The sequence below is a fragment of the Eimeria necatrix genome, genomic scaffold, assembly GCF_000499385.1.
Source record: "Eimeria necatrix Houghton genomic scaffold, Enh_scaff111, whole genome shotgun sequence".
Lineage (NCBI taxonomy): Eukaryota > Apicomplexa > Conoidasida > Eucoccidiorida > Eimeriidae > Eimeria > Eimeria necatrix.
This window is the reverse complement of record NW_013651900.1, coordinates 80,647-94,173: the sequence shown is the minus strand read 5'-3', so window position 1 is coordinate 94,173 and position 13,527 is coordinate 80,647. Positions and strand designations below refer to the sequence as shown.

The window sequence follows — 13,527 nt, the reverse complement described above, 5'->3', positions numbered from 1 at the left end:
ATATATATATATATATATATATATATATATATATATATATATATATATATATATATATATATATACATATCTGTATATATATATATATAGATATATATACATACATAGATAAATATATTGTACTAGTTGGCAGCAGCACTGCACTAGAGATTTGCTGCAGCGAATCTCTAAGAAGTATTTATTTCAAAAATGGAAGCTTTTATTATTAAAATTATTACTAATTATTATTATTATTATTATTATTATTATTATTTTTATTATTTTTATTTTTATTTTTATTATTCAATAATAATATTATTATTATTAAGTGCAATTTTAAAGAAAGACTGGAGTTTGAAGTAAAGATTTATGAGCAGCAGCAACTGCAGCTGCTGCTGCTGCTGCGGCGGCGGCAGCTGCTGCTGCAGTTGCTGCTGCTGCTGCTGCAGTCAGGGAAGCGGGTGGGGGAAAGTTGGTTTTGAAGAAAAGAAACTTTTTTATAAAATGAAAGAAATAACAAAAGGGTTTTTGTTGAACAGCAAGTTTGAGCTGTCTGTACACCCCGCGAAGGCTCTCGCCCAGAGAAGCCACGGGCTTCTTTTCACTTTTCTTTTTTTTGTTTTGTTGCTAACTAAAAAACATCTTTCATGAATTCAAACAATTCACTGTGCTGCTGCTGCTGCAGCAGCAGCAGCTGCTGCTGCTACTGCTGCTGCTGTAGCAGCAGCTGCTGCTGCTGCCGCAGGAGCTGCTGCTGCAGCTGCTACTGCTACTGCTGTAGCAGCAGCTGCTGCTGCTGCTACTCCAGCAGCAGCTGCTGCTGCAGCTGCTGCTGCAGCTGCTGCTGCAGCTGCTGCTGCTGCGGCAGCTGCTGCTGCAGTTGCTGCTGCTGCTGCTGCAGTCAGGGAAGCGGGTGGGCGAGGCTCGTGGGCTCCTCTGGAGGGGCGCAGAGGATTGAAATGAGCTGCAGCAAAATCAGCAAAAGGCAAATTCGTGTTTATTCTTAAATGCATTTTTGAAATTAAAAATATATATTTATACAAATAACATATATATATATATATATACATACATAAATGCATGCACATCTGCAAACATGGGCATTGTGAGTATATATATATATATATATATATATATATATATTATATATATATATGCATATTTATATATATACATATAAACATATGTATATACATGTAATATATACATATATCCCCATATATATTTACAACATAAAGATATAATGAAGATATAAATATATATTATTTATATATTATACATAAATATATATTATTTATATATTACAATATAGATAGTGTACATACACTTGCAAACGACCGCAGCAGCAAAAAGACCCAAAGGCAGCAAAAGCAGCAGCAGCACGAAGAGAGTTCTCCGGATACAAATCAAAATAAAACATAATTAAATCAAATTAAATTAAATTAAATTAAATTAAATTAAATTAAATTAAATTAAAAGTAATTAAAGACAAAGGCTCACTTCGTGCCAGTAATGCAGAGGAATCTGACAGGCAAATTCCAGGCCGCGGGCGTCCTTTCTCCTGAGGTGTACGTACACCCGAGCACAGTGCGCAAGTCACTAAAACTGGAAGCTCTGAGTGCGAAATTGGCGTCAAAAAAGCATTTAAATTGATTTAAAATGCATTATTAAAGAATTAAAAGCCTTTATGAATCATTTGAAGAGCAAATTTGGACCAAAGAGCGGGAAAAAGTGCGAAGAACTTGGGGTGTATGTACAGCTCGCGCACCTTCGGATGTAGTGAACCCTCCAGAAGTGCAGCAGCCGCCAGAAGTTAAAAAGTCCCACGCCCATGTCTTTTCGCATTCTTTTTTCTTTTTCTGTTTCTTTCAAATAAAAAGGCGCAGAACCCGAAAGATCCAGTCCCGAAGCTGCTGCTTCTGCATGCAGCAAACGCTCCAGCAGCGGCCCCACACCAGCCACAGGCCGTCCTGCTGCCAGCTCCTCCTGAGCAGCAGCAGCAGCAGCAGCAGCAGCAGCAGCAGCAGTGAAAGCAACAGTCATTATGGCTGCAGCAATCGACACAGTTGGGGTCCTAATGATAAAAGAATTAGCCATAAGTATATTTATAATTACAAAGATCTTCATAACTGCCAAAGGCAAGGGACACATACACCCGCTGCTGCTAAAGTCCGGGACTAAGCAGCAGCAGCAACAGCAGCAGCAGCAGAAGCAGCAACAATAGCAGCAGCACAAGCAGCAGCAGCAACAACAACAGAAGTAGCAGCAGCAGCAACAACAACAGAAGTAGCAGCAGCAGCAACAACAGCAGAAGCAGCAGCAGCAGCAACAACAGCAGAAGCAACAGGAGCAAGAGCAGCAGCAGCAGCAGCAGCAGCAGCAAGAGAAGCAGCAGCAGCAGCAGCAGCAGCAGCAGCACCTCTGCCTCCCTGAACTGTTTCTTGATGTCTTGAAGGGTCTCCGGCAGCTGGCCGTCCAGCAGCGACAGCAGCAGCAGCACGAGCGAAGTGTTGACGCAGCAAATGCTGTCGGGCACTACGCCTTCAAAAGACACCACTGCAGCAGCAGCAGCAGCAGCAGCAGCAGCAGCAGCAGCAGCAGGCGCGAGGCGCAGATGAAAGATACAAATTAACGAAAATGAAGAAGCAGCAGCAAATGAAGGCAACAGCAACTCGGGTGTATGTACAGCAGGCTCAAATTTTGGGGTTTTGTTTGGAGCTGCTCCCCGCTAGGGTTTCCTAGGGTTTAGGGTTTAGGGTTTAGGGTTTAGGGTTTAGGTAGGGTTTGCAGGGATGCACTGCGGTTTAGCAGTGCATAGTAGGGTTCATAGGGTTTAGGGTTTGTTGGGATTCGCTAATTTAGGGTTTACAGAAAGGCTTATTACAGCTATTCGATTCTGCTCGAACTAATTAGGGTTTACAAAAGGGTTTACGAGGGTTTAGTGGAGATAAATGAGACAAATTAGGGTTTACAAAAGGGTTTACGAGGGTTTACTTGGGGCATATTGGGCTAATTAGGGTCTACAAAAGGCCTTACGAGGGCCTAGGGTTTAGGGTTTAGAGTCTGGGGTTTAAAAGCTAAGGGTTAAGGGTTTAGGGTTTAGGTTTTAGAGTTCAGCGGCTAATGATTGAGGGTTTAGGGTTTAGCGGGGTTTAGGGTTTAGGGCCTAGGGTTTAGCGGCTACGGGCTAGAGTAGGGTTTAGGGTTTAGGGTTTAGCGGCGAAGGGCTAGGCTTTGGAGCCGCTGCCCTAGGGTTTAGCGGCCACTCAGGGCGTAGGGTTTAGGGTTTAGGGTTTAGGGTTTAGGGTTTAGGGTTTAGGGTTTGGCGCTTACCGCACATGAGCCTCTTGAGGATTTCGTTTTTGCGTTCTTGGAGGAAGTTGGCCAAAGGACTTTTGTCTTTGTCGAAAAGAAGAAAAACATCACTTCTGTACTTCCCGCTGAAGACTGCATGCAGTTCTTTGCTGCTGCTGACCACAGCAGCAACCATGGCCGGCGAGGGGTCTGGCCGCAGCCCCAGCCCCAGCGGCGCCAGCTCCCAGTACGTCTGCTGCTGCTGCTGCTGCTGCTGCTGCTGCTGCTGCTGCTGCTGCTGCGGGGGCGCGCGGCTGCGCATTCGCCGCGGGGAGCGGTCCGCTGCAGCGTGGGCGCCGACGCCGCTGCTGCTGCTGCTGCTGCTGCTGCTGCTGCTGTTGCTGCTGCTGCTGCTGCTGCTGCTGTTGCTGCTGCTGCTGCTGCTGCTGTTGCTGCTGCTGCTGCGGGCCAGCAGGCGGCGCAGCGAGGCCCCGTCTACGAAGGGCACAGTCAGCCCCGTGGGCGCAGCAAATCCGCCCGTGGCGCAGCAGGAGTCGGACTTGTGCGGCAGCCCCTGCGAAAGGCAAGACCACTGCTGCTGCTGCTGCTGCTGCTGCTGCTGCTGCTGCTGCTGCTGCTGGGGGTCTTCGCCTTGGAGCCCGCGGAGGGTGACTGGGCTGCAGGAGTTTCGGTCGAAGAAGTGCATTTGGCGCCACAGCGGGAGAAAGCGGCTTTCCCGGAGTTCTGCTGCGCCTGCTGCTGCAGCAGCGTCTGCTGCTGCTGCTGCTGCTGCTGCTGCTGCGGCGGCCGCCGCGGCCGTCGCCGCCGGCCCCTGCTGCTGCTGCTGCTGCTGCTGCTGCTGCGCTGCAGCAGGGAGCGCTGCTGCTAGCGCATGCACGCGGGCTGTTTGTCTGCAAAGCTCCAAAGTCAAATAAAGACTCCGAACAAGAACGTTTGTGTCAATTAAGTTGTCTTCAATGATAGCAGCAAAAGCTGCCAAAGCAGCAGGATGTCTTGCGAAGTGGCGGTCCAGCAGCAGCAAAACGTAAGGATTGAACTTGAGCAGTTCGCCCAGCAAGTCGCAGCAGGACTGCAGCATGCCGCGGTGCGCCGCGGCCTCCCCCCTGCTGCTGCTGCTGCTGCTGCTGCTGCTGCTGCTTCTGGCGGCCGCGAGCCGCGCCGCAGCCCCCTGCTGCTGCTGCTGCTGCTGCTGCTGCTGCTGCTGCTGCTTCTGGTCGAGCGCCAGCGCGTGCATGTCCCGGAGGATGATGTGCAGCAGCCCGCTCTCAGCAGCAAAGACCTTGATCAAAGGATCCGCTCCCCGAATGCAAGCTTCCAAAGAAGAAGCCAGCCAGAACTTATAAACAGAAGCAGCAGATTCATTTCCATAAATGCAAATGAGTCTCGACAGCAGCCCCGCAGTGCCTTTGAAGATATACCGCGTGGCAATCCGCCCGAACTGCTCGTTCGACCGGTGCGTCCCCGGCTCGCTGCTGCTGCTGCTGCTGCTGCTGCTGCTGCTGCTGCTGCTGCTGCTGCTGCTGCTGCTGGGGCTGGTGGCGGCACTCCGCGCGCGCTGCTGCTGCTCGTCGTCGGTGGCGGCGTCTTGCGCGCGGCCGGCGCCCGCCGCGTCCCGCGGCAGCGCCGCGCCGCGCAGCGCCCCCTGCTGCTGCTGCTGCTGCTGCTGCTGCTGCTGCTGCTGCTGCTGCTGCTGCTGCTGCTGCTGCTGCTGCTGCTTGTCGGGGTCCACGAGCGGGTGAGAGTGAATGACCCGCAGCCGCTGCCGCACCGCCCGCACCAGCGGAGGCCGCAAGTCCACGCGGCGGGGCTGCCGCAGCGCATGCATGAGTTTGTTGCGCTCGTGGGCTGTCAGCATTTCTCTTTTGACTTTTGCTGCTGCTGCTCCTTGTTCGAAATCGGCTAAGTCGTGGACGAGCCGCAGCAGCTCGAGCGCGAAGGCGCAAAGGGAAGTCTCGCAGCAGCAGAAGGCCTCCAGAGACTGCAGCGGCGGAGGCACTGCTGCCAGCGACAGGTCCAGCCCCCTCCGCGCCGCGTAGATGCTGCTGCTGCTGCTGCTGCTGCTGCTGCTGCTGCTGCTGCTGGGGGGGGGCGCGGGGAGAGCGCTGCTGCGCGGGGCGGCTGCGGCCAGCAAGCTCGACGAGTGGCGACGGCGACGCGCCGGCGGAGGGCCGTCTTCCCGCGACGCTGCAGCGCCTGCTGCTGCTGCTGCTGCTGCTGCTGCTGCTGCTGCTGCTGCTGCGGAGGGGGGCGGGGCCTCGTCCGCGCCCCCGCTGCCGTCGCTGCTGGAGGCCTCCCCCGCAGCAGCGGCCTCGCCCGCGGCCGCGCGCCGCCGCCGCCGCTGCTGCTGCTCCCGCTGCTGCTCCCGCTGCTGCTGCTGCTGCTGCTGCTGCTGCTGCTGCTGCTGCTGCTCGGGACGCAGCCAGAGATGCGCCAAAGGGTCCGGCCTAAACCACAGCTGCGTCTCCAGCAAACTCGCCAGCAGCTGCACGAGGCCCAGCCGACTCAGCCGCTGCTGCACTGCTGCTCTCGAGCTGCCAGCCAGCAGCGAACAAATTACAAAGTACAGTTCTGGCTGCAAACACAAACCCTCACAAACCCTCACAAACCCTCACAAACCCTCACAAACCCTCGCAAACCCTCGCAAACCCTCATAAACCCTCACAAACCCTCACAAACCCTTGCAAACCCTCACAAACCCTCACAAACCCTCACAAACCCTCGCAAGCCCTCGCAAGCCCTCGGAAACCCTCGGAAACCCTCGGAAACCCTCGGAAACCCTCGGAAACCCTCGGAAACCCTCACAAACCCTCGCAAACCCTCACAAACCCTCACAAACCCTTGCAAACCCTCGCAAACCCTCGCAAACCCTCGCAAACCCTCACAAACCCTCGCAAACCCTCACAAACCCTCACAAACCCTCACAAACCCTTGCAAACCCTCGCAAACCCTCGCAAACCCTCGCAAACCCTCATAAACCCTCACAAACCCTCACAAACCCTCGCAAACCCTCACAAACCCTCACAAACCCTCGCAAACCCTCGGAAACCCTCGCAAACCCTCGCAAACCCTCGCAAACCCTCGCAAACCCTCGCAAACCCCCGCAAACCCTCGCAAACCCTAACAGCCACAAACCACAGACCCTCTGCACTCAAAAGCACCAAAAACCCGGCGAAGCAGCAGCAGCACCCGCTGCTGCGGCGTCGCGCTGCTGCTGCTGCTGCTGCTGCTAGTGCTGTTGCTGCTGCTCCTGCTGCCACTGCAGCAGCAGCAGCAGCAGCAGCTGCTGCTGCTGCTGCTGGTTCTCACCGTGTGCTGCAGGATGGAGCCAATGCGGAGGACATAGTGCTGCTCCGGAGGAGTTATTTGCTGCAGCACTGTTGTCAAAATGAGTTCGAGAGTGCCGTTGCTGCTGCGAGCAGCAACGCCCCGCAGGGTCTGCAGTGCTGCTGTCAGCACCTCGTGCACAGAGCCCCCCGCCAGCTGCTGCTGCTGCTGCTGCTGCTGCTGCTGCTGCTGCTCGCCGTCGCGGGCCGCGCGGCGGGCGCGCTGCTGCTGCTGCTGCTGCTCCTGCTCCTGCTGCTGCCGGCCTGTCCGCACGCCGCCCACGCGGCGACGCCTTCCTCCTGCTGCAGGTGCTGCTGCTGCTGCTGCTGCTGCTGCTGCTGCGCCGTTTGAAGAGGCATCCGCACCTTCTGCTGCTGCTGCCGACCTTGCTGGAACTGCATCTGGGGCTGCTGCTGCTGCTGGAGTTGCTGCTGCTGCTGCTGGGGCTGCTGCTGCTGTCGTGTCCGCAAAAAAGTTTGAGGGATCCAAGAGAGAAGAAGCCCACTGCTGCCAAGACATGGCAGATGTTGCTGCTGATTCACTCTGCCCACTTTCTGCTGCAGCAGCAGCAGCTGTTGCTGCCGGTGCTGCTGTAGACGTTGCTGCCGCTTCGGTGGGCTCTTCTGCAGCCTCACCGTTTACAGCAGCAGCTGAACGCTCTTGCTGCTGCTGCTGCTGCTGCTGCTGCTGCTGCTGCTGCTGCGCCAATGCCCTGGGGGACAGAACAAAGGACTGCTGCGACCTGAAAGAGTACAGCTGCAGCACTTGCTGCGCCTGCTCGTGCAGCGGCAGCTCGGGGTCAAACACGATTGAAGGCTCTGCTGCTGCTGCTGCTGCTGCTGCTGCTGCTGCTGGATCTGATGCGGCTGTTGGTGCTGCTGCTTCCGCTGCTGCTGCAGCTTCGCCTGCTGACGAGGTCGGCGCTCCAGCAGCCGCACTTGGAGGACCAGATTCTGACTCCCGCTGCTGCTGCTGCTGCTGCTGCTGCTGCTGCTGCTGCTGCGGGTTACCATCGCTCGACCCCATCTGGCTCCTCCTACCCGCGCCCCCGAACGCGAGCGAAAATCTGCTTCCCACGCTGCTGCTGCTGCTGCTGCTGCTGCTGCTGCTGCTGGCGGCGGTCGGGCTTGGATCTGCAGCAGCCTGCATGCGGCGCTGCTGCAGGAAGCTCCGTGCTGCTGCTGCTGGCCGGAAAGCTGCAGCAACTCCTGGGGGCAGCCTGGGGAGTCTTGGGTTTTTGGCAGCAAGTTCCTTGAGCTGCAGCTGCTGCAGCTGCTGCAGCTCAGCAGACTCGTCTTCTGTTGCAGAAGACATCACGCTGCTGTTGCTGCTGCTGCTGCGGCGCTCGTCAGCACTTAGTGCTGCAACAAGTGGCTGCGGCGGAAACCCCTCAGTGTCCTGCAGCAGCAGCCGCCGCTGCTGCCGCTGCTGCAGCCTGCGGCGTTTGTGTCTGTCGCGCCTGGAGAGGCCCCCTTGCTGCTGCTGCTGCTGCTGCTGCTGCTGCTTGCGGGCAGCAGCAGGCAGCGGCCACGGAAAGCCCTGACGCAGCAAAGCCTCGCTGCCGCTTCCTGCTTCCTCGCTGCTGCTGCACAAGCCGCCGCTGCTCTGGTTGCTGCTGCTGCCCGTGAGGCTGTCTTTGTCGCTGTTGCTGTTGCTGCTGTTGCTGCTGCTGCTGCTGCTCACGCTCGGCCGTCTGCGCCGCCGCCGCAGCCAGTGCTGCCTCCCCCCCTCGCTGCTCTTCCGCTCTGTTCCTGCTGCTGCTGCTGCTGCTGCTGCTGCTGCTGCTGCGCTGCTCCCGCGATCTCCTGCCGCTGCTGCTGTAGAGGAGCGGCGGCCCCGCAAGCTTGAAGTGCTGCGTGCTGCTTCGCCCTCTGCAGCAGCAGCAGAGCCAGCAGCAGGAGCAGCAGCAGCAGCATCTTGGCTGCGGGTGACTCCGAACGACAAAGTCGATAGCCTACGCAGCAGCCGGCCCATGAAACTTGGTTCCTGCTGCTGCTGCTGTTGCTGCTGCTGTTGCTGCTGCTGCTGGGACTGTTGACCTGACGTTTGCCGCTGCTCCTGCTTCTGCAACGGCCCCTGATCCTCGCGCGGCGCAGCAGCAGCAGCACCGGTCCTGCTGCTGCTGCTGCTGCTGCTGCTGCTGCTGCGTTGCCGCTGGCTGCTTTTCCTCTTTCTGCGGTTTCTGCGTTTTAGTGCTGCTCTGTGCTGTCTGTACAGCTGGTAAGTTCTGTGGAAAAGCTGCCGCAGCTGCAGCTCGTCCTGTATCCCGAGGCCTTGCTGCTGCTGCAGCAGCTGCTGCTGCAGCACCTGCGGCTGCAGCAGCTGTGGCTGCTGCTGCTCCGCGCCAGCAGCAAAACCGCCAAACGCAGTCACGGTTGCAGCGTCATCGCCGTCGTCAGCTCGCTGCAGCAGCACGTGCACCAGCGCTCGAAGCTGCTGCTGCGGCTGCTGCTGCTGCTGCTGCTGCTGCTGCTGCCGCTGCTGCTGCGGACCGCCAACTAAAGCAGAAAGAGCCCACACTGCCCTGGAGCCAGCTGTAGGCTCCTCAGCAACACCGCGGATTGTGTCGGAAGCAACTTCAACAGCTTCTGCTGCTGCTGCTGCTGCTGCTGCTGCATCGTCCGCTGTTCTTCCGCGACGCCGCGGCGACGGCGGCGCTCCATTGTTTGAAGACGCTGCTGCTGCTGCTGCTGCTGCTGCTGCTGCTGAAACTCCTGCTGACGCTGCTGCAGCAGAGTCTGAAGCGCCGGCGCTCGAGGCGCCAGCAGCGTCGGCGGCTCCCTGCTGGCTCTGCTGCCGGCGCTGCCGCTGCTGCTGCTGCGGCTCCTGCTGCTGCTGCTGCTGCTCCTGCTGCTGCAGCGAAAGCGGCGCAAGGAACTCTATGCCAATGCTAGCTGCATTTGTGGCAGAGACAGCAGCAACAAGAGAAGCAATGTCCTCAGGGGTGGCAAGAAGAGTGCCTGTTGTCAGTTCCACAGAAATCCCGTGTGTTGCAGCTTCTGCTGCTGTTGCTGCTGCTGCCGCTGCTGCTGCTGCTTCTCCTGCTGTCCCAGCCACCCAAGTAGAGGCCTCTGCAGCAGACTCACCTGCTGCTTCCTCCTGCGCCTCCTCTTCAGCTGCTGCTGCTGCTGCTGCTGCATCTGCATCAGCGCTGGCAGCGCTGGTCCCGGAGTCTCTCCTGCTGCTGCTCCCACTGGCCGCAGCCGGTGCAGCAGCAGCAGCTGCTGCTGCTGCAGGCTGCTGCTGCGCGTCACCCCCAAATACAGAATGCAGCGAAGACAGCCGGCGAAAGAAAGACCCCCAGTCTGATGCCCTCTCGCTAGCTGCCGGTGCTGCTGCTGCAGCAGCACTTGTTGCTGCAGCACTGCTGCCAGCAGCATCTGCTGCGCGCTCCCTGTTTGCAGGTTCTCCAGCAGCAGCAGCAGGCGCTGCAGCAGCAGCAGCAGCAGCTTCCCTGCTCGGCCTGACGCTGTAGGGCAGCCGCGAACGAGCAACAAATGCCATGGGGCCCCTGCCCATTGCTGCTGCTGCTGCTGCCGTGCTGCTGCTCCTATCGCTGCGCCTGCCAGCAGCAAAAGGCGCAGCAGCTGCGTTTCTGCTGCCCCTCACGTGGCGGCTGCTGCTGCTGCTGCTGCTGCGGCTGCTCCTGCTGCTGCGGGTGCGGCTGCTGCGGGTGCGGCTGCTGGGCCCCGAGGCCTCGCCCATGACCAAGTCAAAGAGAGGAGTGTTGCTGCGCTGCAGCAGCTCGAGCAAAGTCTCGCCGCTGTCTGCTGCTGCTGCTGCTGCTGCTGCTGCTGCTCCGCCCCCACAAGTGACCCCAGAAAGAAAGCCCGGCAGCGGGATCGACTGCAGCCACAGCAGCTCCACCAGCCTCTCCACCAGCTGCGGCTGCTGCAGCAAAATCTCCCTGTTGCTGTCCGCGCATGCGCTGCAGCTGCTGCTGTGTCTGCTGCTGCAGCCGCCTTCGCTGCAGCAAGGCCTCCCGGGAGTTAAGAAGGCCCTGCGGTGTACGTACACCTGCTCGTCGTCGCTCTGCAGCCGCGAGCGCCCCACAACTGCTTCAGCAGCAGACCGGCTGCTGCCTTGCTGCAGCCAGCTGCTGCTGCGGCGCTGCTGCTGCTGCTGCAGCCGCAGGGAAGCTGCAGCACGGCGGGGCTTCCGGCTGCAGCTGCTGCGGCGGCGCTCATCAGACGCTGCCTCGAGATCCCCCTCACCTCTGCTGCTGCCGGAGTCGCTGCACTCGCTGCTGCAGCTGCTGCTGCTGCCCTTGCTGCTGCACCTGCTGCTGCAGCTGCTGCTGCTGCTGCTCCTGCTGCTGTCACTCGTGCTGCTGCAGTACATTGGCCCCATCTCCATAAGATCACACAAAACCTTTCGCGTCCCTTCAGGGCCAGTGGGGGCCTCCCCCAGGGGCTGCAGCAGCCAGGGGCTCCACCGGCGCTTCTGTTCAGCTGCGCTGCTGCTGCTGCTGCTGCTGCTGCTGCTGCTGGTTTTGCTGCTGGCCTGTGCGTCGCAGGCGCCGGAGCTGCACTCCCCTGCGGGGAGACTCTGCGTGGCGGCGTGGAGCTGCCGCTGCTGACTGTGCTGCTGCTGCTGCTGCTGCTGCTGCTGCTGCGGGAGCGCGCGCGGCTGCTCGGGCCTTCCGGCAGCGTCTGCTGCAGCAGCAGCAGCAGCACACCAGCCCCGCCGGCTGGAGGGGGGCCTCCGCAGCAGCCACAAGCTGCTGCTGCATGCAAGCCGCTCGTCTGTCTCTACAACAAGCAGCGTCAGCAGCCGGGCCAGCAGCGCCACATGGCGGACCTGCAGCTCCCCCCAGCCCCCCTGCAGCAGCGTGCCGCTTCCTGCTGCTGCTGCTGCTGCTGCAGCAGCAGCAGAGGCGGACGCCGCAGCAGCAGCCGCCGCTGCTGCGGCCGGCCCCCCCGGCGGCCGCCCCTGGGGGGCCCCCCCGAGGGCCCCCCCGGGGGGCCCCCCTGGGGCCCACAGGGGGGCCCCCGGGGGGCCCCCAGACCCATTTGATAACCAAGAGGGGCAGCAAAAGTGAAGAGATAAAGGAGTTTCTCTGTAAGCAATAAGTTCCTCCAAAAGCATTTCTGCTGCGTCAGTGGAGGGGCTCACTAGGCACGACAGCAGGCAGCTCAGCAGCCTGCGCAGCAGCAGCAGCAGCAGCAGCGCAGCAGCAGCAGCGCAGCAGCAGCAGCAGCAGCGGCGAAACACAGGAAACCCTCAGCAACACGCCAGCAAACACACACACAACGTGCTGCAGCAGCGCTGCTGCCCCAGCAGCAAAAAGAGCGGCAGTCAACGCAGCAGCAGCAACGCCAAGAAGACAAAAAAGCGGACAAGAAACAGCAGCAGCAGCAGCAGCAGCAGCTTGTGCAGTCTCAAAAGACCAGGCCGTGTCAATGGCAGCAGCAGCAGCAGCAGCAGCACCAACAACAGCAGCAGCGTTTGGGAGCAACGGCGAAAAGGCGCAGCAGCAGAAGCGTCAGGAGCGACTGCAGCAGCAGCACGAACAGGAACAGCAGCAACAGCAGCAACAGCAGCAGCAGCAGCAGCAGCAGCAGCAGCAGCAGCAGCTCACCCCGAGTTGTGGGCGAGCTGGTCTGCAATGGGCGCATGCAGCAGCACGAACTCCCTCAGCAAATAAAAGCACTCGCTGAATACTACATGCAGCAAGTCCCTGACTTCTGCTGCTGCTGCTGCTGGCACCCTTGACAGCAGCGCAGCAGGAAGTGCTGCTGCTCCTGTTGCGAGCCCCACGAGTGCAGCAACTCCCCCCAGGCCTCCAAACACACAAATTGTGCGGATTGCAGCCATGCTGCTGCTGCTGCTGCTGCTGCTGCTGCTGCCAGCAGCAGCAGAGTCTTGCTGCACCTCGCCTATGGTGTGGTCCGCCACCCGCAGCAGCAAATGCCTGCACTCCGTCAGGTGCTGCCGCAGCCGCTGCGCCTGCTGCTGCTGCTGCTGCCGCAGCAGCCGCAGCTCCCCTATTCGCTGCCACCGCTGCCGCTGCGCAGCAAGGGCCAGCAGCGCCTGCTGCTCCTGCTGCTGCTGCCGCAGCTGCAGCACCAGCGACACGATCTCGTCCCCCGCAGGGTTGCTGCTGTGTCTGCTGATGTGCTGCTGCAGCAGCTGCACTGCAGCATCATTGCTTACTGCAGCAACTCCAGTGGCCAGCGGCTTCCGCCTAGCAGCACGAACTCTTAAGAAGGCATTTGCTGCTGCTTCTCGGCTTCTGCTGCTGAAGTCCCAGCTGCGGTTTAGCGCTGCAGCAGCAGCAGCACTCGCAGCAGCTGGGGCCTCCGCTGCAGTGGACCCCGCTGTGTCTGCTGCTGCTGCTGCAGCAGCAGCAGCTGCTGCTGCTGGTTCTGCCACCGCTCTCACTCCATTCCCCGCTGCCCCTTCACTTGGCTGCGCTGCTGCTCCACCTCCAAATGAAGCTGCTTCCCCCGAGGTAACAGATGCTGCTGCTGCTGCTCCGAGTGCAGCTGCAGCTGCTGCGCCTGCTGCTGCATCTGCTGCTGCAGGCTCTGCTGCAGCTGGTGCTGCAGCAGCTGGTGCTGCAGCAGTTGGTGCTGTGGCAGTTGGTGCTGCAGCGGCTGGTGCTGCAGCAGTTGGTGCTGCAGCAGCTGGCGCTGCAGAAGCTGGCGCTGCAGCAACTGGTGCTGCAGCAGACGGTGCTGCAGCAGCTGGTGCTGCAGCAGACGGTGCTGCAGCAGCCGGTGCTGCAGCAGCTGGTGCTGCAGCAGCTGGTGCTGCAGCAGCTGGTGCTGCTGTTTCTACGACCTGAATGTGAGAGTCCTCTGGCGCTGCAGCGGCTTGTTCTGTAGCAGCAGCAAATGAGCGCGTGGTAGACTCCTCTCCCTCCATCAGACCCAAGGCTCTCTGCTGCTGGTGCCGCTGCTGCTG

The 13,527-nt window shown here is 59.2% G+C and overlaps 1 protein-coding gene across 1 annotated transcript; it reads right to left on the bottom strand.

Moving 5' to 3' along the window:
* Positions 1 to 880: 880 nt before the first annotated feature.
* Positions 881 to 13,488, bottom strand: ENH_00004310 (hypothetical protein, conserved; the record flags this gene model as incomplete). The annotated part of the gene is made up of 7 exons (XM_013578377.1): positions 881 to 943; positions 1,480 to 1,540; positions 1,748 to 1,965; positions 2,399 to 2,535; positions 3,313 to 5,881; positions 6,415 to 11,761; positions 12,200 to 13,488. 7 exons carry the CDS (start codon positions 13,486 to 13,488, stop codon positions 881 to 883), a joined length of 9,684 nt encoding a protein of 3,227 aa, XP_013433831.1.
* Between the last annotated feature and the right edge of the window lie 39 nt (positions 13,489 to 13,527).